The sequence below is a fragment of the Anolis carolinensis genome, unplaced genomic scaffold (genome assembly GCF_035594765.1).
Source record: "Anolis carolinensis isolate JA03-04 unplaced genomic scaffold, rAnoCar3.1.pri scaffold_12, whole genome shotgun sequence".
Lineage (NCBI taxonomy): Eukaryota > Metazoa > Chordata > Lepidosauria > Squamata > Dactyloidae > Anolis > Anolis carolinensis.
Window position 1 is genome coordinate 16,487,160 of NW_026943823.1, and position 25,961 is coordinate 16,513,120.

The following is a 25,961-nucleotide window of genomic DNA, read 5'->3' on the forward strand; positions in this document are numbered from 1 at the left end:
TAGATGGCTCATGGTGTCTCTTCCAATTCTGATTCTAATACGAAATCTCTATAGAGGAGTAACCTTGCAAGCTCAAGGCTCCGGCTTAACATTGTTCAACTTCCGACTTTTCTCTCACTTCTGAACATTTCTGCAACTGAACATGACTAAAACTGAAGATTACATTTAGTTGTTATATACAGTAGAGTCTCACTTATCCAAGCCTCACTTATCCAAGCCTCTGGATTATCCAAGCCATTTTTGTTGTCAATGTTTTCAATATATCGTGATATTTTGGTGCTAAATTCGTAAATACAGTAATTACAACATAACATTACTGCGTATTGAACTACTTTTTCTGTCAAATTTGTTGTATAACATGATGTTCTGGTGCTTAATTTGTAAAATCATAACCTAATTTGATGTTCAATAGGCTTTTCCTTAATCCCTCCTTATTATCCAAGATTTGCTTATCCAAGCTTCTGCCGGCCTGTTTAGCTTGGATAAGTGAGACTCTACTGTATTGCATTTCTTTTAAAGGCACACTTTCCCTCCATATAAACACCTCTTAGGAGCCCCGGTGACAAAGTGTGTTAGAGCACTAAGCTGCTGAACTTGCAGACCAAAAGGTCCCAGGTTCAAATCCTGGGAGCGGAGTGAGCGGCCGCTGTTGCTCCAACTTCTGCCAACCTATCAGTTTGAAAACATGCCAATGTGAGTAGATCAATAGGTACCTCTCCGGCAGGAAGGTAACGACGCTCCATGCAGTCATGCTGGCCACATGACCTTGGAGGTGTCTACGGACAATGGCGGCTCTTTGGCCTAGAAATGGAGATGAGCACCAACCCCAGAGTCAGACATGACTGGACTTAACGTCAGGGGAAACCTTTACCTTTAAACATCTCTTAAAAATGGGAAGTATCATAAGAATCGCCAAGTGTGTCTTATGTGTCCTTTCTTGTTGTTGGTAGTGGTACTAAAACTAGTGTGAGTTCTGCAATCGATGGCATCTTAGGCCCCTTCCACAGAAACCAACACAACTGAGAAGAAACCATAATACAACACAACCTACACGCAAGAGTTAGGAAAGAGTTTGCATTTTATACATAGAATATGTACACTGGTTTTGGACACGCAGGTCTCAGCCATGCAGATTTCAATAGAAAAAAACTATGTACAAAAGAAAACTAGACAGCAGGACTGTTTCTCAATGGACACACACTTGTTGGAAGCTCCAGCAATAATAAAGTTGTCCTGAAAAAAGGTGTCAGAGAGTCATAAAGAACAGGGAAAAGGAGGGGTTTGCAGAACATGAGTGAAGAGTGAATTAAAATGCAGGATCAAACATGGCAGTATTATACAGACACACACAAAAAGGCAAAGTCCCTTTGCAAACAGTTGACATTTGTATTCAGTTTTCACACAGTTATATAAAAGTAGTTGTTTCGAGTTTGTTCCTGCTGTGGGTTCAGTTACAGAAAATACAAAAATATGTGAATGGTGACTATGAAAGGACATTACTTAAAGCATGTAACAAATCCTTCAAAGACTCCACAAAGGTTTGCAGACCTGCCCCTCCCTCCTGCTGCAAAGCCACCTTTATTTTTGCAGAAGTTGTGGCATTTGCATTGTGGTTTAATATCACCGTCCTTTCACTATATGGATTTCAGGAGAACACGTTAAGACCTGACACACCTCAAGAGAAGCCCCAAATCCAGAATTTGGTTTCTGTTAGGATGCATATAAACTTGAATGTAGGAACCATTAATAGGGGAAACAGGCTATATCCGATTTTCATGCAAGAACTGCTTTGTGCTCTCCATTAATTTTGTCAAAACAGGGCAGAATTTGCTAACATTCATCCTTCAAATTACAAACTCACCATTCCATATACTTCCCTTCTGAGGGGGTTTTACTTCTACATTTTCCCTAAATACTACTTCTACTTAAAAGGCAGAATGCACTTCCTCCCCCTAAACCCCATTCCAAAGAAATCAAAGATTATAAACCACTTACATTTTTTCCCAAGTAAAGGAACAATAAATAGGCCTAAACATTAGAAAGGCAAATACACTTTCATATATTCAATTGTGTTTGAGTGGAGAATCGATTTGTAGAGGAGAGTCTCGCGGGTCCTTGTGGGTTTGTTTCTGAGCAAGAAAGGCAGAGATTGTGGCCTACGAGAGCCGTTTCACAGTGAACACTGGCCTTTCTTAAGTCCAATATTTAAAAGATCACTGAGGTGCAACTGGGAAGAGCAGTAAAGAAAAGGAGGGCCTTCAAAAAATCCCAGTAGTTTCTGAATTAAAGGTCTCATGAAGAAAGGAATGGAATCAAAAGCCACTCAAGGTACTCTGGATGACTGACTCATAACCATAAGTTCTGAATAGGACTCAGATGGGCAATGTGTGTCCCCCCAGATGTTTCTAGCTTGTGTCTCAAAATGTCTTGCAACTGCAATCGTGATGGGAACTGCAATCCAAAACTACCTGGAGGGCTAAACATATCAGTTCTGACTTGAAACCACTCTCAACTCAAAGCAAGGGCAAAAGGAGAGATGAGCTCAGGAGCAAGATCTTCCCCACCCTGGTTCTCCTCCTTCAGCCACTTTTTGGATTTCAATTCCCATCAGCCTCTGAGCATAATCCAATGGTCAAGAGTCCTGGGAACTGTTGTCCCAAACATCTTGAGAGCCTCTGATAGGAGCAGACTACAGTTGTCTTTTAACATTTTTTAAATTTGTATGTTGCCTGATTGGAAGACATCCTAGTGTCGTTGGCACTGAATACCAAAAGCACATCAAAGTCTCTTAATCACTATTTGTTCTTCCCAGAAGTGGACTCACTTTGGAAAGACCTACTTTCTAAAGAGGCTCTTATGAAGACTAAACCACTCTGGGAAGCATTTGGCGTCTGAGGGAAGGAGAGGGGAGCAATCGGTCCTATTACGAACCTGGGTTAGGCCAGATTTATCTTGGGTTTTTAATTCATAGTATGGACTTCATTTAAAATCGTAGCCTACTTTATAATACAAATTTATGTGTATCCTTAGGCTCAAAGAGGCCGACTCTGCTGCTCGCTGTTCATTTGCACCGTAATGAAAAGACATCATAGTGATAAAGCTCATTCTCCACAGGGACGGCGAGACATAGTCACCCATCCAAACACCATTCCTATAACAAGGCCTGCCTATTTAGCCAATAATGCGTTGCTGCAGTTCCAAAATTAATCCGACTAACACTTCTTTTTGGCAGCAGAAAGGAAACTGTTTCTCACTGGGAACAGGAAGGTGACATTTAGTCTTTTAAATAAACAACATTTTAAAAAAAGGACAAAATCTGATTGAAATGAAGCACATGATGCAGAGTGACTAGAAGATAATTCAAAGACAAGGAAATACTTGTCAGTATGTTTGTTTGTTTTCTACAATGCTTATTATATTACAGAGCAAAGTGGAGCAAGCCTTTTAAGCTTGGAGGAAAACCTACTTCAGAGGTTGAGGAATGGTTTCCAAGGGTTTTGGGATCGTCCAAAATGCTTCCAAAATGCTAGCTTAGAAAGGCAGGTCAGGCAAAGTGGCCGCCTTGTCCTTCTCTGTGGAGATGCTTATAATGCTTGATTCTTTCAGAATGTATCTGAGCTCCATCGAGAAAGGACAGAGACATCCCTTCCAATTCTTGCTTAGTGGACTCACCTCAAATGTTCAAACCTAGGAGTTCGCCAAAGTATTCGTAAATATTGCAAAAACAGAACAACTTCAACTTGGGTTCTGCCCTTCGACAGCATTTCCTCGTATTAAAAAAGAAAGAAAAGAGTAAAGTGAAGCCAGGAGCAAGATGTGAATTCCTGACCATCACAATATAAACCTGAGATATATAGATATATATATATTTATATATTTGGCAGTTTTACTTCAACATCCTTACCTCCTAAGTTGATGTGCATTTAAAACCACTCTCTGTGTCACTGTTCAACCCAGACAAGGAAAATAATAGATTTCTTAAAAAAAAACAAAAACCAAAAGAGACATCCACCATCCGACAATACCTTTAAAAAGTGATTAGGTATCAAATTAATTAAATATGATAAATAAAAGCTTATTTACATTGTTTCCTCCCTCCCCTAAAAACCAAATCTAGTAAATTCAAAACTGTGCAAACTGAAGAACATCCAACACTCAGATGTTAGTCCATGAAACGTCACATATTACCAATCTTACAAAAAAGGGGGGAAAACCCTCTAATATTTAAAAAATATGCATCGCATCTATCAAGACATAAAAGGATTTACAAAAAAAAAGGTTTTAAGACTAGTAAAAGAGTTATTCATGACACAGGCACTTCACATGTAAACAATCTACAGTACAACTGAAATTATATATAGATATATATATATTTTGGCACCAACCTAGAAATACTGAGAGAAAAAGGGAAAACGTCCCACATCACTTTTGTTCTTTATGCTGTATACTATTTTGTCGCCACCCTCAACTCAAATATCGGAGATGGCACAACAAGAAGAAGTGCAAGAAATTAAGAAAAGCAAACTTCTGGGAAGAGGAAAAAAAGGGGTTACATAATTAATCACATAGTTTTTGTCAGTATGTTGTAGTGATTAGGGTTTGTTTTTTTTTGAGGGGGGAAATGTATACAAAAAGGGGATTCAAACTGTAGTGGAAATGTGGTTAAGAGTGGCTTTTGTGTCAACCAGAACAGCCAACTCTGAATGGAAGAAGCGAGAAAAATGCACTTTGTTCAGGATGTGGCCACAATACTAATCAACCAGGAGTTGGTTGGGATTCTCAGTAAACACCTCTCAATTGGGGTGTTTTTCTCTCACAGAATAAAACAATGTGCTGCAACACAGCTTTGCAAAACAAAAAGGGAAAAAGACGTCACGGGAGGAAGTGAAGGCGAGTACTACCTGGAAAGAAATCCTGAGGATTTTCAGGATCTCTTATGGCTCTGAGTTCGAAACGCTGGGCGAACAGTCAGTTCGGCATTAAGGGAACAGGTCCCCAAATGTAAGGCTCAGTCTGCAACCTCCAAGGGCCTAACGGGTCAATAAGCCCGGCCATGGGACCTGTATCTCTCACAGGCAGGACAGCTGCGAGGCCTTTGAGGACGGGATCTCGAGAAGAGCCTGGACCGTCAGTCCCACTTTGACCAGGCCCCTCTCTTCCAAAATGTGATGGGGCAGGCAGAGTCTGTCCTGGAAAAGAAAAGGGCTGTTTTTACAAAGCTGGGTCTCAGTCAGTCTGTAGAAGAGAACGGTGAGTATACCAGGCATGGGAAAACTTTGGCCCTCCAAGTGTTTTGGACTTCAACTCCCACAATTCCTACCAGCTGGTAGGCTGTTAAGAATTGTGGGAGTTGAAGTCCAAAACACCTGGAGGGCCAGAGTTTGCCCATGTCTGCCTTACAGCCATGTTTGAATACCAGAAAGGAGGCCACATCGAAGAGGGAGGCAAGCTTGCTCTCTGCTGCTCCAAAGACTGAAACACAATGGAGCAAAGGGTTCAAACTACATGAAAAGAGACCCTACCTAGAATCTTAGAGTTGGAAGATATACCAAAAGACATCCACTTCAGCCCCCTTATAAAATACAGATTAAAATTCACAAGTTTAAAATTGACTGGGGAGGCCTGCAGGCACATTTAACACAATTTAACTGTTTTGAACTGGATTACATGACCAGTTCAATCTGCAAAAATTATAATGGCAGTGTATGTTCTCTCAGCATGATTGATACAGATATTTAAAAAGGGCTTGGAAAAGACTTTTGTTTAAAGACGGTCATGTCCAGAATTCTTCTAAACCTCCTCCTTTTCCAAGTTATGGCAATAAAAGAAATTTTCCTTCATTCAGTTCGACCTTCAGTGCCTCACTTTCTGAAGCCCTTTCTGCACTGCCATATAACCCAGATTATCAAATTAGATAATCCACATTATCTACTTTGAACTGGATTATATAAGTCTACACTGCCATATAATCCAATTCAAAGCAGATAATCTGGATTTTATATTACAATGTAGAAAAGGCCTGAGAACCAGCCAAAAGTCTCATCTTCGCTGCGGGGCCTAAATACTCAGTTCCTTCTTACACATTTTAGACAGCAATCCCTTCCCAAACCAAGAATACAATCCACATTATTCATTATTGAGCTCCACAAAATCTGGAACAGTTAAGCAGTTCTAAATCAGTCATAGGCACTAAGGAATACATTCTAGGCATTTACCTGTGGCACACCGAGTTTTTTACAAGCGTCTAGGAAGTTTTCTACGTTTCTTCGGCACTTTGCCATACTGAGTTTAGGCTGTTAAGAGAGAAAAAGTCCAAACTGAGCAAAGAACTTGGCATTGAACAGCAGCAAAAGTCCTGGTGCTAAACCAGAGCCAAAATATAGGAATATTTTGATGAATGCAGGCCGTCTCCGAGTTATAAACATCCAACTTACAAACAACTCCTAGTTAAAAACAAGAAGTGAGAGAAATCTCCCCTTGAAAGGGAAACACCCCCCCCCCCGAAAGAGTTATTATCATGGGGAAAAGGGGGCTCCACTGAAGCTTTATTCAAAATCCAATGGTCACAGGGACAGAAAGAGAGGTGAAGTCTTCTGAACAGGGACACAGACAGCAAAACAACCCACTGGGGTGTTCACCCTTCCCTATGCTATCCAAAGCTAGAAAATATATATTTTGGCTGGAGTTACATTTAAAAAATGTCCCAACTTACACATTCAGCTTAAGAACAAACCTATAGAACCTCTCTTGTTCATAACTTGGGGACTTCCTCCAAACCAATCTGAAATGGTAGCACTTGCAAAGCATCTAATTAGAAAAGGAGTATCGAATGGAAGTGGGTCCTGTGAGAAACAGGGAATGTATTGAACTTGAAAGGGGGCATTGAACTTACCACCGCTGGCGACGGGACATGAATACTGGCAACAGACCGAGGTCTGATGTGGTTGGCTAAATGGCACAAAACTACGCCGTCCATTAATGCTGCTCCAATGTCATCCGGCAAACTGACCTTCAACCGTGACTCCAGGTTCTAATGCGCATTAAAACAAACCAACATACAAACCGGATCAACTTCCAGCGCCAAGAGAATAGTCAATGTAACGATGCAATAGTTAAATGTTTTTTTTTAAAAAAAAAATTACTGAAAATATTTTTAATTTTTTTAAATTAAAGCTAATAAAATAAAACTGAATTTTATAAAACACGCTAGTCCTGTTTCAGAGAAGATGGAGTGCTTCCAAGGCTGAATCTATATTGTCATACAATCCAGTTTCTAAATTCAGGCTTTCTCTTTTGATCTGGATTATATAAATCTATCCTGCCATATAATCCAGTTCAAAGCAGATACTATGTAACACGATATTTGTTCCTGGGTTATAAATGTCACTTCCTAATTGGTTCTATCATAAAAAAATGGAAAAGGTTTATTAAATTGCCAAAACTTTATTTTGGCAGGACATTGTGCAGCACATTTTGCTATAGTTTTTGAAATGAATATCTCACTGAGACTCAACCAATTCAACAAGTTCATGGCAGCCACAAAAATGAAGTTTCTGGAATAGAACAACTTTCAAAGTAAGTACAGTAGAGTCTCACTTATCCAAGCTAAACAGGCCGGCAGAAGCTTGGATAAGCGAATATCTTGGATAATAAGGAGGGATTAAGGAAAAGCCTATTAAACATCAAATTAGGTTATGATATTACAAATTAAGCACCAAAACATCATGTTATACAACAAATTTGACAGAAAAAGTAGTTCAATACGCAGTAAAGTTGGGCTCGGGCTGTGGCGCAGGCTGGAGAGCAGCTGCAATGAATCACTGCAATGAATCACTCTGACCAGGAGGTCATGAGTTCGAGGCCCGCTCGGAGCCTATGTTTGTTTGTCTTTGTTCTATGTTAAAAGGCATTGAATGTTTGCCTATATGTGTAATGTGATCCGCCCTGAGTCCCCTTCGGGGTGAGAAGGGCGGAATATAAATGCTGTAAATAAATAAGTAATAAAGTTATGTTGTAATTACTGTATTTATGAATTTAGCACCAAAATATCACGATATATTGAAAACACTGACTAAAAAAATGTCTTGGATAATACAGAAACTTGGATAAGCGAGGCGTGGAAAAGTGAGACTACTGTACTGCACAATTAAACAGGAAATAACACTTTCAAACCAGGCAAAGCAATTTTTCAGATTTTATTACAGTGTAATCTGGATTCAGGAGCTAGATCATTTGGCGGTGTAAATGGGATCCAGGTTTGCCTGCTTATAGTGACTCGCAAACTGGACTCCTCTCCCAATGAGCTGCAAGTTAAGGCAACAATGCTTGGATCCATTCTAGACAGAGACGTACTTGGCGCAGCTGCTTGATCTGCTCCCTCTCCTCCCGCAAGTGTTCCATTTTCCTCCTCATGGTGAATCCAGGGTCAACAGTGCTGTAGTCCTGGCGTGAACGGGCAAAGGCTGCAAAGGGAAAGGGGGGAGTTTAAGGGGTCCTTCCCTCAGTGCTCTCTGTCCCTCAGACCACAGAGTGATGCCTCTTACCTGATCTGGGCTTGAGTCCAAATGGCCCATCAGCCCTCTCGTATTCCTGGCAGTGAGAAGAAAGGAGAGGCGTCAGCAAACCACAGAAAGATGCACAGGATGGACAGTTTTCATAGGGCCTGCACCTGTTCCATGATAGCAAGATTGCTCTGGCTATTCATTTAGCTGTATGATTACTTACTGTATTGACTGGAGTCTAATGCAACACTGAATGTAGTGTGCACCTCCTTTATTAAAACCTTGAAACCAAAAACCGTATTTGCTGCTGAATATAATGTGCAGCAACATAAAGTGTGCTCTTTGTCATTTGACCAATTTTTGCAGTCGCTGCCTGCTTAGGATTCCTTCTTTGGAATACAAAAGTGTTTGGACATGAAAGCTTCCAGCAACTGAAAAGAAAACCTTGGGGTGCATCTAGGCTGCAGAAGGGATCCACTTTAATTGCCCTGGATCAATGCTATGGAATTATGTTGTTTTACAATGTTTTGAACCTTCTCTGTCAAAGAAGGCAGATGCCACACCAAACTACAAATCCAAGAATCTCATAGCATTGAGCTGTGGGAAATCCTCAAGGAACATAGTAAGCGCTTGCATTTGAAAAGAAATCCCTGAAGCCTTTGGAGCTTATTTTTCTTGTAAGATGGTCTATGTTTTCTATATAACTTTTTACAGCCTTTGCAACCTGTTTCAAACTTGTTTGAGGTGTTTAATCTATTTTTGCCTTTCTTAGATCACTTATTTGTTGTTAAAAAGGGGGTGGGATAAAATGCTTTAATAAAATTAATAAATCAATTAATAAATCAATTAAAGCAAGCTTGGGAAGATTGGCCACTAACAATTTTTATGATAAATGATTAGGAGTGGCAGAAAGATGGAACATTAATGAGACAAACAACACTGAACAGAACTATTAGGTGGATACGTGTTATGTGTGTGTGTGTCACACACACATCCACCGAATATTCAATGTTGTTTGATATATATCTACTTAAGAGTGCCCCAACTTAAGAGTGTTTTGAATTTAAGAGCGGTTGCTTGGCCAAGGTTTTGCTTTGACATACAAGCAGCATTTTGAGTTCAGGGGGAACGCTAGCATCGGAGTACAGGGCTTTAGGGCTTCAAGGGAACCGCTTCTGTGCCTCTTCTCTTGTCTACTTTGGGAGATTGCTGTCCACTTTGCTCTTGTCTGCTTTGAGGAACTTTGGTTAGTTGATTTTGTGTGGTTTATATTCCTGGTATGTTTGGCTTCATGAAGAGAGGGGGAAAGAGCATTAGAGGGAGGGTGGAATGAGTACATTATCAAGAAAAGGATGTTCCTGCCTCTTCACTTTGTGATTCCTTGCCACAACTTTGTGCTTCTACTACTTAAAATTAATCTATATACTGGCATGATAATATTTCCTTTTTAATAAGGAAAGGGAGGTTGGGGGATGCAGCTTGAGTTGTGAAGAGGCTGAAGAGGCATTTCTGCTTTCCCCCTGAAGTGCGTCATTGCTAACGCAAAAGGTGTTTCTTTTCCAAAAGAATCCCTACTGTGCAGCGTTCTCCATTTCCCCACAAAGAATGGTGTGTTCTGAGTGACAGCCGGGATGCAACATCCGCAGGTAGAGAAGAAAACCACATACGTCAACACACATCAACACACACAGAGCTGTACCTCAGATGAGACAGGAGACTGTGGGGACACATTAGTATGATCACTGTCTTGCTAAAAAAGAAACCAAAAAGATGAGATTACAAAATGGAAGCGTGCTCTCGAAAGAAAGGTTTGGCGTGAGATTATGAACTGGCATGCGTGTGTCGAAGATGGGGACATACCTACTGAAACGCAAGGACAACTAGGACACATACATGTACTGCAGCATTACTGTGAACATGGAACATATATGAACCTTGCTCAGACCAGAAACAAAAGATATGTAACTACTAAAAATGGCAGGGGCTGGAAATCCACATCTGTTTTTCGAACACTAAATCATTTAAATATCTGAAAGAATGTCCTAAGGAAGAGGGAGCCAGCCTTGTTCTCTGCTGCCCTGGAGACTAGGACTCAATGGAGCCATGGATTTCAAATGACAGGAAAGGAGATCCCACCTGAACATCAGGAAGAACTTCCTGACTGTAAGAAGAGCTGGTCAACAGTGGAACTCTCTGTCTCAGAGTCCACTGGAGGCATCTTCCTTGGAGGCTTTTAAACAGAGGCTGCATGGCCATCTATCAGGAGGGCTTTGATTGTGCTTTTCCTGCATGGCAGAAGGAGGTTGGACTGGATGGCCCATGTAATCACTTCCAACTATGATTCTATGAATCAGGGGAGTTTGGCAATTTGATTACAAGGTGAATTGGTTCTCTGGTGGCTTTCAAGAGAGGCAAATTCTCCATTTGAGGGAACATATAAAAGAAGTCTGGAAATGGCAAACACATCCTTGAAGGTTTGCACAGTTTCTAAGGCTCCATTTTGCCCAAACCTGGCCAGTGGCAATGTAAAGGTAGTACTTATTTAAAATCTAAGGCAGGGTTCCTCCTGATACTTAATCTGATCCCTCAATCCAATCAGTATTTCACCCCCCCCCCCCCCAAAAAAAACCCCTTCAATTCTAACTCACCTCATCGTTTTCATTTCCACTTGAACTTTTCCGGGAAGATTTATACTGAAAAGCAAATGGGTCATTTTAAAATAGTTTTTACAGCATTTTTTGATAGCAGGACTGTCAAACTCATTCTCATGAAGGGCCACCATCAGCCTGATGGTCAACTTGAAAGAGCCATGAAATTCAACAGAGCAGAACAGCCTTCCAGATGTTCCTGTATCCCAACTCCCATCAGCTCTAATCATGATGTCTAATGATAAAGAATACTGAAGTTGTAGTTCAGTATCTGGAGAGCTACATGAAAGGACACAGAGGTTCAGATTTTGCCCATGGGCCTTGAATATGGTTAATAGAAAACAGACAAGGGCTGGTCCTAAGCATGAGAGGATTCGTTGACTGCCATCTTTGAAACATGCCCAGGAAAGCATTTCATTGCTGCCCCATACCTCTCACTTTGCCCACCCACACTGACAAAAATCCCTGTGGTGATTGACTTTACAGTCTGGTTTTCTCTGACCAAATTGGGAGCTGTGCGTATGGCAAAGTAGACCACGGCTTTGTTTTCACAGTTTTGGTTTGGGCCTAGAACACTTCTGATCATAGGCAGGAAAGAACAAGAGCACCTTTGCTTCTCCTGATCCTAAAAAGGCATCTTGCATAGAAAAATATATGTGAAAAGAGGTATTCAAGCCTAAGGCCTCAATGCTCTATACCTCTGGAGATGGAAGTTTTACTCAGTTCAATGGGGTTGATTTCGGAGGAGCCTGTATAGTGCTGCACAGAAACCTTGACACCCGCCAATGGTTTCCAGTCCTACATTTCCCTCCCCAGATCTCTGTTAATTAAAAACAGAGCAATGGAATAATAATAATAATAATAATAATAATAATAATAATAATAATAATAATCTTTATACCCCGCCATTATCTCCCAGAGGGACTCGGGTGGCTTACAAAGCGCTCAAAGGTGTAAACACAGAAAATAAAAAACTTGCAGAAACAATAACATAAAACAATAACAGCCAACATAAATATCTCACTTCACAAACCCCGCTGGTTAAAACCAGTAAAATACAGCAATAGCAGCAGGTATAAAACAACAATAATAAATATTGTTGATTTCAATAATCAATATTAGAAGGATAGGTTCACTGTATCTCACATTTTGAGATAATCCCCCAGACCACTTGACACTTAAATGTACAAGTGCACTGCAACACAATCCATTCTGTAAGTAAATGACATCCTAAAAGCTGACTCTGGGGTTTCCCTACTAAGTGTTATTAATCACAAAGCTATTTCATGAAATGAGACTCACATTCCACAACCTTTGAAGTTCAGCTTCTCTCACTCTAGAAGATCACCACCAAATTAAGCCAAAATTGGCTGTTTTGCTTTTGAAATGTTTTTCCTCCTTTTGTCATAGTAAAATCTCTGTCTCATAACCCCCAAATTCTGTGCCTCAGGCTCACACTGAGCTATCCAACCCTACAAGGTATTTCTTCCTGTTTCCCTTTCTGCCCCTATTTTCACTGCTGCAGCCCTCCCTTCCAGGAAATCCAATTTGGCACCTTAATAATGGCAAGAAATCGCTTCTGCGGCACGGTTAATATGAAACAGCAACGATCATCCAAATATCTATTCTTAGAACACCATTTTACTCGGAACGCATGATGTCTGGCTGCGTCTGTCTTATGAATGAAACATCTCTCCCAATGCCAGTTTCGTAACGAAGGACAGATTTTAAATTCAACCTGACACCAGAATTATGCTCCGGGAGCCTCTTAGGGCCAGAAAGGGAACACTGCCACCTCGTGGTTAAGCATTTAGATTCAGATTTAACCTGGGTTTCCATTTCTGAAGTTATAGGAACTCTAGCAATATCTGGAAGGCCTCCCTTTCAGTCTAAAGCAAATTCTGGACTTCTTTTCTACGTTTTTATTGACTGCTCAATGCAAGGGTGAGACACCGAATTTGGGGATTATGAGACAAAGAGAGATTTTACTGTGATAAAGGGAGGAAAATCATGATGTATTTCAATAGCACAACTGTCCCCTGGTGCTTAAGTTTGATGATGATATTCTCAAGTGAGAGAAGCTGAACCTATTCCAAAGGGTCTCTCCAGTAATTAAGCCTCTCTGCCTCAGAGATCAGATATCAACCTCATCTCACTCTTTTGTGCAATTTACGGCACAAGACTTGCATCTCAATTATTTTTTTCTCTCCTGGAACTGTGATTATCTTTTTTTTAAGGGGGAATTTAGAACTCAGCCATTGCTGTTAAAAAACAGTCTGTTAAGGCTTTCCTTGTTTACAGTTTGTTCAAAGAAAAAGGCCATAAAACACAGCCTATTTTTAGGGGCAGACATGTTTGTATTTAAAAGAATGCATTCACAATGATGTGTGCAAGTTGCTTCCTTTTCAAATGGGGTCTTTAAGTTGTCTCTAGAGAACAAAAAGACTGTTCCACAGGTTTGGCTTGTATCACCGTAGCAACAAGGAAGTGAAAAATGCTCTTTCTGTCCACTTTGCACCAGTCATATGAAACAAGAAAGGAAATCAAAATGGAAAACACTCTTCCAGGCTCTTCAATGGGACCGAGATCTCCACTGACAGCTAGAATGCATAGATAACTCTAAAGATGCTGCTAAACTCTTCTCCTAAATTCCTCTCCATTTCTCTAACAAGGAACTAAGAGGCTGCCAATTCCTCTTCCTCTTCCTTCCCCTTGGTTACCAGGAATTAACCAGCAAAGTCAACTTACTCCTTGAGCAGACAAAGCCTTCGCCTTATTCAGGCCAAGGATCGGACCGTACCTTGAAATATTCCCTTCGAATTTGCTTGCTCCGTCTCCGTTCCTCGTTCTGCCAGATCAGAGGCTGCATGTCTGGCCAGTGTGGCTCATCCGGATGGTCCTTTGGATTCTCTAGTGACTACAGAAGGAAAAGGCCACTTTATTCTTTCAAATAATACTCTCACAAGTCTCTGTGTTGGCCAGGATCGAGCAGAAAGCAAAGATGTCTTCTGAAACCTCAGATTTTGCCCATTCCTGTCATTGTTAAATGCTAATGTCCAGATAAGGCCAAATGTGATGTGTTCCATATTTTTAATTAATACATTTTATTCAAGACAGATAAAAATAGAATCACACAAAGTAAAAGGACATTCAAATAAGAGTTTAGATTTTTTTTTTTAAAAAAAGCTGCTTATCTACAATTTTTAAATTTAGTCCACCCAAAACAGATCTGGACCAAATTTGGCACACACAAAAACACACACGACCAGCAGAAAATAATGGAAGGGTTTTTTTTTTTTTTTGGGGGGGGGGGGGTTGACCTTGGATTTCAGGAGTTATAGTTCACCTCACATCCAGGGAACACTGTGACTCCCACCAACAACGAATTTCAGACCACACTTGGCACACATACCCAACATGACCAACTTTAAGTACCAGCAGAGTTTGGAGGGAATTGACCTTGGATGCCGGGAATTAAAGTTCTCCCTCATCCAGAGAGCACTGTGAACTCAACTAGCGATGGATCTGAACCATACTTGGCACACATGCCCAACATGGCCAGCTTTGAATACTAGAGTTTAAAGATGGAATTGACCTTGGATACTGGAAGTTACAGTTCACCACGCATCCAGAGAGCCCTGTGACTACTGCCAACAATGAATCTGGACCAAACTTGGCACACATACCCAACATGACCAACTTTAAGTACAGGAGTGATTTGGAGGGTATCGACTCAGACAGAAAATATTGGTAGTTGCAGTTTATCCACAAAACACTGTGACCCCTACCATGATAGAGATGTACCAAACATGGCACATATACCATGACTAACTTTGAATACTGATGGAGTTTGAGGACAATGACAGAGGATGATGGTAAATGCAGTTTACCCACACCCTAATACATTTTCTAATGGGGCCATTCATTAAACCCACGCCCAAACAATGACTACTTCTAACTTGGCAATTTTACTTCTACAATATCCCTAACCTGGGCATCGTTGGGTACCTAAGCTAATAATAATAACAAAACAGAATTTGCAAGACAGCATCAACTAGTAATGATCCAGCAAGTGAGGCAGTGCAAAACTTAACATGCAAAATACAGTAGAGTCTCACTTATCCAAGTTAAACAGGCCGGCAGAAGCTTGAATAAGCGAATATCTTGGATAATAAGGAGGGATTAAGGAAAAGCCTATTAAACATCAAATTAGGTTATGATTTTACAAATTAAGCACCAAAACATGTTATACAACAAATTTGACAGAAAAAATAGTTCAATACGCAGTAATGTTATGTTGTAATTACTGTATTTACGAATTTAGCACCAAAATATCACAATATATTGAAAACATTGACTACAAAAATGGCTTGGATAATCCAGAAGCTTGGATAAACGAGGCTTGGATAAGTGAGACTCTACTGTAGTAACATTTGCCAAAGAGTCATGGCATCTCCATTACCTGCCATCCATACGTTGATGATGGAGAGTTTGCCTCGTCTGCAGACAGGCTAAATGAAAGCAAATAAACATGAGATTTATGGCACATTACATTTGATCACTTTCCCCCTCTTATAACCAAGGCAGGAAATTCAGAACATCCCCAGGTGCTTCTTTGTAATCAAATTAACCAGAGAGGTAAAGACTTAAGGAGGAACAAAAATATCCCTATATCTAGAGTAAAACACCTTGACAAATTTGGTGAGAATTATTTCTCTGTCCGAGGCCCAGATTTCTTCATTGGGCCTTTTGGCAGCAGTGACATTATATTTTCTCTCTATGTGTCCCTCTCAATTAATCGTCAGTTTGAAATCAGCCCAAAGACTATGAATTTAGGCCACAGGTTTACAACAAATAAATACTTGCATTAATTACCTTATTGGACAATTACAAACATAGCCTTTATTAAAGAATTCTGATGCTGGAATATGAAGCATTACTACAGAGGTACCATAACATGAGGCTCTGGTAATTTTATAATAATACTAGCTGTGCCCGGCCACGCGTTGCTGTGGCGAAGTCTGGTGGTCTGGGAAATAAAGTATTGAGGAATTGGTGGTAGTTAAGGTCAAGGGTAAAAGTTTTCCCCAGACATTAAGTCCAGTCGAGTCTTACTCTGGAGGTTGGTGCTCATCTTCATTTCTAAGCCGAAGAGCCGGCGTTGTCCGTAGACTCCTCCAAGGTCATCTGGGATGACTGCATGGAGCGGCGTTACCTTCCCGCCGGAGCAGTACCTATTGATGCACTCACATTTGCATGTTTTCGAACTTCTGGGTTGGCAGAAGCTGGAGCTAACAGTGGGGGCTCTCTCCGCTCCCCCAATTCAAACCTGCGGCCTTTCGGCCCAGAAGTTCAGCAGCTCAGCGCTTTAACACGCTGCGCCATCAGGGGATATTATTTCCTAAAGGTTGTGAATATACAATATTTCTGATTGGTTTTTTTTGTTTGTTGGAGGCAAGTATGAATGCTGCAATTAGGAAAAATGATTAGGATGCAATGGCCTTGCAGCTTTAAAGCCTGGCTGTTTCCTCCCTGAGTGAATTTTTTGTTGGAAAGTGTTAGCTGGCCCTGATTGTTTCCTGTCTGGAATTCCCTTGTTTTCAGAGTGGTGTTGTTTGCGATATTTTATGTGCTTCTACTGTCTGTGGCCCTGAGAAAACAGAGGATTTTCCAGACTTTGATGATGGGAATACTTTGTTGGGAGGTGTTAGCTGGCCCTGATTGTTTCCTGTGTGGAATTCCTGTCAAGGACAGAACGCCACAAGATTCAAAGTAACAGAGTTTATTAGATTACAGAACTCAAAAATGCCCGTAAAACACAAGGGCCAGGCAATTTTTGCCTTTAGGAGCAAAAAGGGACAAAAGTAAATGTTCAAAAGATAAACCGGATTAAACCGGAGTTTAATCCGGGTAAAAACAAACTGCTTTCTTCAGCCTGGGTAAAAAACAAAACGAAAGCCAAGAAACAAAAGATACAAGGAATACAACTAATTGGCAGCAGATTCCTCTCTGCTGCCAACACTGTTTTTAGAGTAACTTGCGTCGCTCCCACACACACACACAGCAGACAGGATCTCCAACACGAGCAGACGCAGCCAGGGATTTTAGCAGTAGAGTAGACCAGTTCCGTTCCGTAGATCAAAGCCAGAAGCAGACGTTTGTAGTTTTTCCAAGTCCAAGAAGGGGGGAAGACAAGCCGTGGTCAGTTCAGTCCGAGTTCTCAAAGCAGGAGATGGCGTCCGTCAAGAAGACGACGGAAGGTCAAGGTCTCAGCACAGGAAAGCACACAAGTCTTCAGGGAAGCGTCCCACACACACACACGAATCCCAAGCGTTTGCCCAGATTACCTTGCCCGACGCAATTTGCAATTGCTCCCAAGCCCCATTTTATGCCAGTTACAAATCTTCATCACTGTCAGCTGTCCTCCTTAACCCGGGCGTTTCCTCATCACTTTCCTCGTCAGAGCTGGAACACCTCTGACTACGCCCAACAGCATCTCCAGCTGTGGATCCCGTCCCATCCCTCCAGCTAAGCCATGGGTCTAATCCTGAAGGTCCCCATTCATCTTCTGTCCCATCATGGCCAGTGGCCCCCAATTCCTCCCTTACCCGAGTCCAATCCATCTCATCCTCCTCTGAGCTAACCAGCCCCTCCTCCATTCTTTCCGTAAACCCTTCGAAAGACTCTTCGTCAGATGGTGCTGCAAATATGTCTCGCAGTCTTTTTCTCTCTCGCTCCTCGAGAGTATCTGACTCTCGAGGAGTCTTACGCCCACGCCTGTCAGTAACAGAGCCACGAGGCTCAATCATAACACTATCCCCTCTCACAAAGGCCTCCTCCTCCGATGGCGGAGAAGTGGCAGTGATACCCTCCGCTATAGCACCACGACGACTAGAGGTATCAAGTTTCAACAGCGAACGATGAAAGACTGGATGGACCTTTAAACTAGACGGTAAACGCAAACGAAACGCAACAGAAGAAATCTTTTTAACGATAGGAAAGGGACCCAAATACCGAGGCGCAAACTTTCCCCCAGCCTGTTTAATATGTTTGGAAGATAACCACACCAAATCCCCTTCTTCCAACTCCTCCCCTGCCTGCCTGTGGCGGTCAGCCTGAGTCTTCTGCGTTGCCTTAGCTTCCAACAGTAAGCGACGGGCAACATCATGCAATGCAGCCATTTCCGTAGAGCGGTACACAGGGTCCGAAGAGACCACATTGGTCGACGGCGCCACACCTCCCCGTGGGTGAAAGCCATAAGTAAGCTCAAACGGCGTATGCTGACTAGACGTGTGCACCGCATTGTTGTAAGCAAATTCCGCCACCGGTAACCACTTCACCCAAGCCGTGGGTTGATCTAAACAAAAACAACGCAAATACTGCTCTAAGAGCCCATTAACCCGTTCCGACTGTCCATCCGTTTGCGGATGGAAAGCGGACGACACGTTTAACTTAGTCCCCAAGCACTCATGGAAGTGTTTCCAAAAGCGTGACACAAATTGCGGAGCCCTATCGGAAATAATCACCTCGGGTGCTCCGTGCAAGCGATAGATGTGCTTTGTAAATAGTAAGGCCAACGTAGGGGCCGCCGGAATGGTTGAACAAGGAATAAAATGAGCCAGTTTACTAAATAAATCCACCACCACCCAAATACAAGTATAACCCCCAGACTTAGGCAAATCTGAAATGAAATCCATGGAAATGATTTGCCATGGCCTCTCCGGAACAGGTAAAGACGACAACAACCCTCTAGGGCGCCCAACAGGCGTCTTACTCTGCTGGCAAACGGCGCAGCTGTCACAAAAGCGCAGAATGTCTTGCCGCATCTTTGGCCACCAGTAGCTCCTGGTGATAAGCTGTACGGTCTTGAACCTGCCAAAGTGCCCAGCCATGGGTTCGTCATGGTGGGCTCTAATCACCTCCAACCTGAGGGCCCCCACTGGTACGTAAACCTGCCCCCTACGCACCAATACCCCGTCTTGATCTTGGAGATGCGGCAGTATGGTACGGTTACCTGCTGAGAGCAGCATCAGTTGCTCCTGTGTCCACACATCATCTTTCTGAGCCTCAAGGATCTGGTCATGTAACCCGAGCTCATTATCTACAACACACAGCGAGGCAGTAGGCAAGATGGTCTGACATACTACCTGCTCATTGGTCTTAAATTCTGGCTTGCGGGATAAAGCATCGGCCCGCAAGTTTGCCTTCCCCTCCACGAACTGCACCTTGAAATTAAACCTGGAGAAAAACAAAGCCCAGCGGATTTGACGCTGGTTTAACTTCTTTGCTGTTTGCAAGTGCTCTAAGTTCTTATGATCAGACCTGACCACGATCTGGTGCCGTGCCCCTTCAAGCCAGTGCCGCCACACCTCAAACGCCACCTTAATCGCCAACAACTCCTTCTCCCATATGGTATAGTTCTGCTCGAAGGGTGTTAGTTGCCGCGAGTAAAATCCACAGGGACGCAAGGTCCCTGAGGAATCCTTCTGAGACAATACAGCCCCCAACGCGTAGCTAGAAGCGTCCGCTTCTACCACGAACGGCTTGTCAACATCAGGATGGGTTAGTATGTTGTCCGATTGAAAACTAGACTTAAGTTGTAGAAACGCCTCGTGAGCTTCCCGCCCCCACACAAATGGCTGTTTCTTGCGCAGAAGCTGCGTCAAAGGTACCGTGAGCTTTGCAAAATTCGGAATAAACTCCCGGTAGTAATTAGCGAAACCTAAAAACCTTTGTACGTCCTTCTTAGTCTTCAACTCCTGCCATGAGTTGACGGCGTCAACCTTATGTGGGTCCATTTTAAGTTCCCTACCTGACACTACATGACCTAGGAACTCCACTTCAGGCACATGAAAGACGCACTTGGAAGCCTTGGCGAAAAGCCCATTAGCCCGCAGTCGGTGCAGAACCTGCTTGACATGTTGACGATGTTCTTTCTCGTCCTTAGAAAAAATCAAGATATCATCCAAATAAATCACTAAAAATTGGTCAATTAGGTCCCTGAACACATCGTTCATGAACCTCTGGAAGACCGCAGGAGCATTACAAAGCCCAAAAGGCATGACTCGGAACTCGTGGCATCCGAAACACGTGTTAAATGCCGTCTTCCATTCATCCCCTTCCCGTATACGGATTAAGTTATAGGCCCCCCGCAGGTCAAGCTTGGTAAAGACCTTAGCCCCTTGCACCCTTGATAACAGTTCCGAGATTAAAGGGAGCGGGTACCTATCCCGAATGGTGTATTTGTTTAGGATCCGATAGTCGCAGACCAGCCTAAGTTCCCCAGTCTTTTTGGCTACAAAGAATACTGGTGCCGCAGTTGGAGAACTAGATGGGCGAATAAACCCCTTGGCTAAATTTTCATCTAGAAACTCCCGCAAAGCTTGCCTTTCCGGTACAGTCAAGGCATACAGCCTCCCCGCTGGCAGTTTCGCACCTTCTGCCAACTTGATGGCGCAATCATATGGCCTGTGCGGTGGTAATTTGTCCGCTTCTCTTTTACAAAATACATCAGAGAACTCCCCATACTCAGCAGGCACTCCCTCCATATCAGAATGAGTAACATTTAGAGTGCAACAATCCTGCCTCTTTAAGATCACTTTACGTGTTGCCCAATCTACTTGTGGGTTTACTACAGCTAGCCAATCCATCCCCAGGATCACATCATATCTAGGCAAGCTCGTAATATCCCACACAAACGTTCCCGTTACTCCCTGCACCTCCCACGTTACTGCTGAGGTTTCCTGGTTAACCACCCCAGTCTCCAGCAGTCTCCCATCTGCTCCTTCCACCCACACGTCGCATGCCTTGCGCACTCTAGGAATGCCATGCTTCTTAGCAAACTCAATATCTACATATGAGACCGTAGCCCCTGAGTCCAGCAGTGCCAAAGTAGAAACAAGTTCCCTTCCCCCAACAGATAAAGTAATGGGTACGAAAACATGCTTCCTCCCCTCAGTTGACTGCTTGAGGAGCCCTAGTGCGTTGGACTCACGTCGCACTAGGGCTGGCCTTTTCCCGAAAGCTGGGAAGGTTTCACATTACAATTTTTGGCAAAATGCCCAGCATTCCCACAGTACAAACACAAGCCCAGCTGCCTCCTACGGCTCTTTTCCTCTGTAGACAGCTTTTTAAAGACCCCAAGCTCCATGGGCTCTTCCCCCATCACCACAGGTGCCCTGGTTACATGCATGGGTGGCGCACACATTGCTTTTGAGTGTTTACGAGCCTCGAACCTTGCGTCTAAACGCAGCACCTTAGCTACTAAGGCGTCCCAGCTTTCAGCCGGCTCCAAGCGTGCTAATTCATCCTGGAGCATATCATTTAACCCGGCAGTAAATAAAAGCATGAATGCATTTTCCCCCCAATCCAGCTGGTGGCGATACAGGTTAAACTTATTTAAGTAATCCAAAACAGTCCCCTTTCCCTGTTTCAACCGATACAGAGCCCACCCAGCGTTCTCCGTGCGGAGAGGATCCCCAAAAGTATCAGTTAACAACTTTTTGAAATTATTCAAATTGTCCTTGACTGGGTCATTTCCCAAAATTAAATTAGTGGCCCATTGTCCTGCGGGACCGGTCAACAAACTCAAAATAAAGGCCACCTTGCTAGTGTCTGTAGGAAAAGCGTGAACACTGAGCTGAGAAAAATAAAGCTCCACTTGTGCCAAAAAGGTTGGCAACTTGCACCTGGTTCCGTCAAAGCGTTCAGGAGTCAAAACATGTCCTTTCACGGCATGAGCTGTTTGGCTAACGGTAAAAGCCGTTTGCAATTGGTCTAATTTGACCCTTAACTCATCCATCGTCTTCCTGACGGGTTTATTGCTGCAATAAACCTTTTATGGGCGTCGGGCAATCTGTCAAGGACAGAACGCCACAAGATTCAAAGTAACAGAGTTTATTAGATTACAGAACTCAAAAATGCCCGTAAAACACAAGGGCCAGGCAATTTTTGCCTTTAGGAGCAAAAAGGGACAAAAGTAAATGTTCAAAAGATAAACCGGATTAAACCGGAGTTTAATCCGGGTAAAAACAAACTGCTTTCTTCAGCCTGGGTAAAAAACAAAACGAAAGCCAAGAAACAAAAGATACAAGGAATACAACTAATTGGCAGCAGATTCCTCTCTGCTGCCAACACTGTTTTTAGAGTAACTTGCGTCGCTCCCACACACACACACAGCAGACAGGATCTCCAACACGAGCAGACGCAGCCAGGGATTTTAGCAGTAGAGTAGACCAGTTCCGTTCCGTAGATCAAAGCCAGAAGCAGACGTTTGTAGTTTTTCCAAGTCCAAGAAGGGGGGAAGACAAGCCGTGGTCAGTTCAGTCCGAGTTCTCAAAGCAGGAGATGGCGTCCGTCAAGAAGACGACGGAAGGTCAAGGTCTCAGCACAGGAAAGCACACAAGTCTTCAGGGAAGCGTCCCACACACACACACGAATCCCAAGCGTTTGCCCAGATTACCTTGCCCGACGCAATTTGCAATTGCTCCCAAGCCCCATTTTATGCCAGTTACAAATCTTCATCACTGTCAGCTGTCCTCCTTAACCCGGGCGTTTCCTCATCACTTTCCTCGTCAGAGCTGGAACACCTCTGACTACGCCCAACAGCATCTCCAGCTGTGGATCCCGTCCCATCCCTCCAGCTAAGCCATGGGTCTAATCCTGAAGGTCCCCATTCATCTTCTGTCCCATCATGGCCAGTGGCCCCCAATTCCTCCCTTACCCGAGTCCAATCCATCTCATCCTCCTCTGAGCTAACCAGCCCCTCCTCCATTCTTTCCGTAAACCCTTCGAAAGACTCTTCGTCAGATGGTGCTGCAAATATGTCTCGCAGTCTTTTTCTCTCTCGCTCCTCGAGAGTATCTGACTCTCGAGGAGTCTTACGCCCACGCCTGTCAGTAACAGAGCCACGAGGCTCAATCATAACAATTCCCCTGTTTATTTACTGTCCTGGTTTTAGAGATTATATTGTTCTGCATTATTCTATCCCAGTAATTATTTCATATTAAAGAAGAATCTCACTTATCCAACATTCGCTTATACAATGTTCTGGATTATCCAACGCAGTCTGCCTTTTCATAATCAATGTTTTTGTAGTCAGTGTTTTAAATTCATTGTGATATTTTAGTGGTAAATTTGTAAATACAATACAGTACAGTAGAGTCTCACTTATCCAACATAAACAGGCCGGCAGAACGTTGGATAAGCGAATATGTTGGATAATGAGGAATTAAGGATAACCCTATTAAACATCAAATTAAGTTATGATTTTACAAATTAAGCACCAAAACATCATGTTAGACAACAAATTTGTCAGAAAAAGTAGTTCAGTACACAGTAATGCTATCTAGTAATTACTGTATTTATGAATTTAGCACCAAAATATCACGATATATTGAAAGCATTGACTACAAAAATGCGTTGGATAATCCAGAACGTTGGATAAGCGAGTGTTGGATAAGTGAGACTCTACTGTAAATACTACATAGCATTACTGCGCATGGAACTACTTTTTCTGTCAAATTTGTTGTATTATATGATGTTTTGGTGCTTAATTTGTATAACGATTACCTAATTTGATGTTTAATTGGCTTTTCCTGAATCCCTTTTTATTATCCAACATATTCACTTATCCTGCCGGCCAGTTTACGTTGGATAAGTGAGACTCTACTGTATATTTCTAATCTTATATTATCTGCTCAGAACTGGATTATCTGAGGCCCCTTCTTCACAGCTGTATAAAATGCACACTGAAGTGGATTATATGGTAGTGCGGAATCAAGATAATCCAGTGCAAAGCAGATAATATAAGATTATAAATGGGTTATATAGCTGTGTGGAAGGGCCTTGAGTCTACACTGCCATATAATCCAGTGCAAATTAGATAATCTGTGGAAGAAGTCTAAGTGAGGCCTACATCCGCCTGTCCCCTAACTGAAACCTGGCTGTCCCTTGGTTGCTAGGCAACCAAGTGGGCAGAGATTAGCCCTCTAAACTGGCAGCAATTGGATAGAAAAAATTATTGCTCTCCCTCTAATTAGGACTTTATTTTTCTTTTCTTTTTGTTGTATCAACCTTGAGGCGTGGATTATGGGTTGTGTTGTCAAATTTTGAGGTTGGGGGGCCTGTACTTTTGTTGTTTTGTGAATTGCCGTGATGCCATCACTCTTTTATATATATAGAAGATAATAATAGAGATTATTTATAATTATTTCTTTCCTGAAAAAACTTCTGATGGCTACTGATTAAGAAACCATGGCTTTAAGTCAAAGCAGTTTAGGCATGATTTGCTTCCATGCCATGACTTATTGTTCATAAATTCCTAGAAATGTTTTCTTGTCAATAATTAGCCCTTCTAAAGATTAACATTGAGACCAGCTGGTTTCTCAAGTATTCAGAAGCAAAAGACTTCCCAGCAATTAGCCAAAACATTAAGTGAGCAAGAATTCAGCTAAAGAATTCAGCAAGATTTCATTCCAGAGACGCCTTCCTTAAAGTGTCCTTCAAAACATTTCATTTGGGAAACAGCGTCTTAAAAATCCTTACTCTCAAGGGCACTTCCTTCAGCCACAAATTCTAGAATCAGTAGCTCTTTGGAGGTAAAGGAGAGCTTTCAAGAAAGAAGGAAAAGAAAATGAGGGTCATGGCTACCTTTTTTCTGATTCCACCATCTGTTTTGGCCTATTTCTTGCACTCGAGGAGGAGGAGTGATTCAGCAGCCTGGAAAAAAACAAAACATACAAACAGATCATTGATGTCAACAAAACAGCAGACAGGAATATGCTGAACAGCATTAGAATAGTTTAATTTTATTTCCACTGAAACCTCTGGCAAAGTGTCTGGGATCTTATCCACCTGAATCTTATACACCTTATACACTTGTAGTCTTCAACTTGCGGTCCTCCAGTTGTTTGGTTCTCTGACTACCAGAAGCCCCTATTTCCAGCTTGATCAATGACCAGGAATTCTGGAGCTGAAGTACTAAACACCTGGAGGGCTGAAGATTATCCATGCGAATCTTTGCCTTTCAATATACAGAACTACAACTCCCCTTATCCTCACACAGCCTGGACGTAACAGCTGAAAGGTGAAGGAAAGATGTTCTAAACTTGCCCTTATGCTACTTTCAATGGTTCTTCCCCTCTTTGAGGCCGGTTCCTCCAGGGCCAAAAGGGAAGGGCAAGCGCCATGAAACAAAGTCAGAGCACTTGAGAGGAAGACAGCAAAGAGCACACAAAGATCAGAACAAGGACAGAGAGAAATCAAGGCTCAGAACAGGAAACAAGAAGAAAAAGAGGGGAAAAAACAGGAAGCAAAGTCCTCTCTGGAGTTCTCTTGGAACTGCATCCTCTCCTGCTGTTGACATACACAGCCCTCCTCTCTAACCTCAGGACACATCTAGGTATGGAATATGTGCCTAAACACATCCAGCATTCCCATACTGAATAGAGATATATGTATCTTGATACCACTGAAGAGAACAGTGTTTCCTATGAATGGCTGCCTGGAGATGTTAGCCAACAACCAACATTGTGCTTCTGCGGATGGGCCACTGCAGCAGGACTAGAAGTCACTTTCAAATCAGAGGAGGGACAGAGGCTGAGGTACGCTTCCAGCTCTTTCAAAAAAGGGTAGTTTGTGATGTTAAACAGTACAGAGAGAGTGAAGTGTTTCCCTGGATGCCTCTAGAAGCAGCTATTATTATTTTATTTTATGACACAGCAAACAAGATAGACATGCTGGATTTCGTATCACAAAATCACAAGTCAAACACTTACCAAGTGTCTAGGACTGTGTGATATATTTTTGGATG

The 25,961-nt window shown here is 42.4% G+C and overlaps 1 protein-coding gene across 6 annotated transcripts in view; it reads right to left on the reverse strand.

The window, feature by feature from the left end:
- Positions 1 to 1,060: 1,060 nt before the first annotated feature.
- The window catches only part of lrch2 (leucine rich repeats and calponin homology domain containing 2), a 52,328-nt gene continuing 27,427 nt past the window's right edge, over positions 1,061 to 25,961 (reverse strand). For 3 of the 6 annotated variants that reach the window (XM_008119630.3, XM_003226712.4, XM_008119629.3), the window contains 10 exons: positions 24,800 to 24,868; positions 15,612 to 15,660; positions 13,950 to 14,066; positions 11,150 to 11,194; positions 10,201 to 10,251; positions 8,544 to 8,589; positions 8,353 to 8,462; positions 6,893 to 7,030; positions 6,216 to 6,293; positions 1,061 to 5,189 (listed from right to left, as the gene is read on the reverse strand). In XM_008119630.3, the coding sequence (XP_008117837.2) occupies positions 5,070 to 5,189; positions 6,216 to 6,293; positions 6,893 to 7,030; positions 8,353 to 8,462; positions 8,544 to 8,589; positions 10,201 to 10,251; positions 11,150 to 11,194; positions 13,950 to 14,066; positions 15,612 to 15,660; positions 24,800 to 24,868 (823 nt within the window). In that variant the 3' untranslated portion in view covers positions 1,061 to 5,069. The remainder of the gene's footprint in view (positions 5,190 to 6,215; positions 6,294 to 6,892; positions 7,031 to 8,352; positions 8,463 to 8,543; positions 8,590 to 10,200; positions 10,252 to 11,149; positions 11,195 to 13,949; positions 14,067 to 15,611; positions 15,661 to 24,799; positions 24,869 to 25,961) is intronic. The other 3 variants (XM_008119632.3, XM_008119631.3, XM_062963794.1) reach the window with 2 other exon arrangements.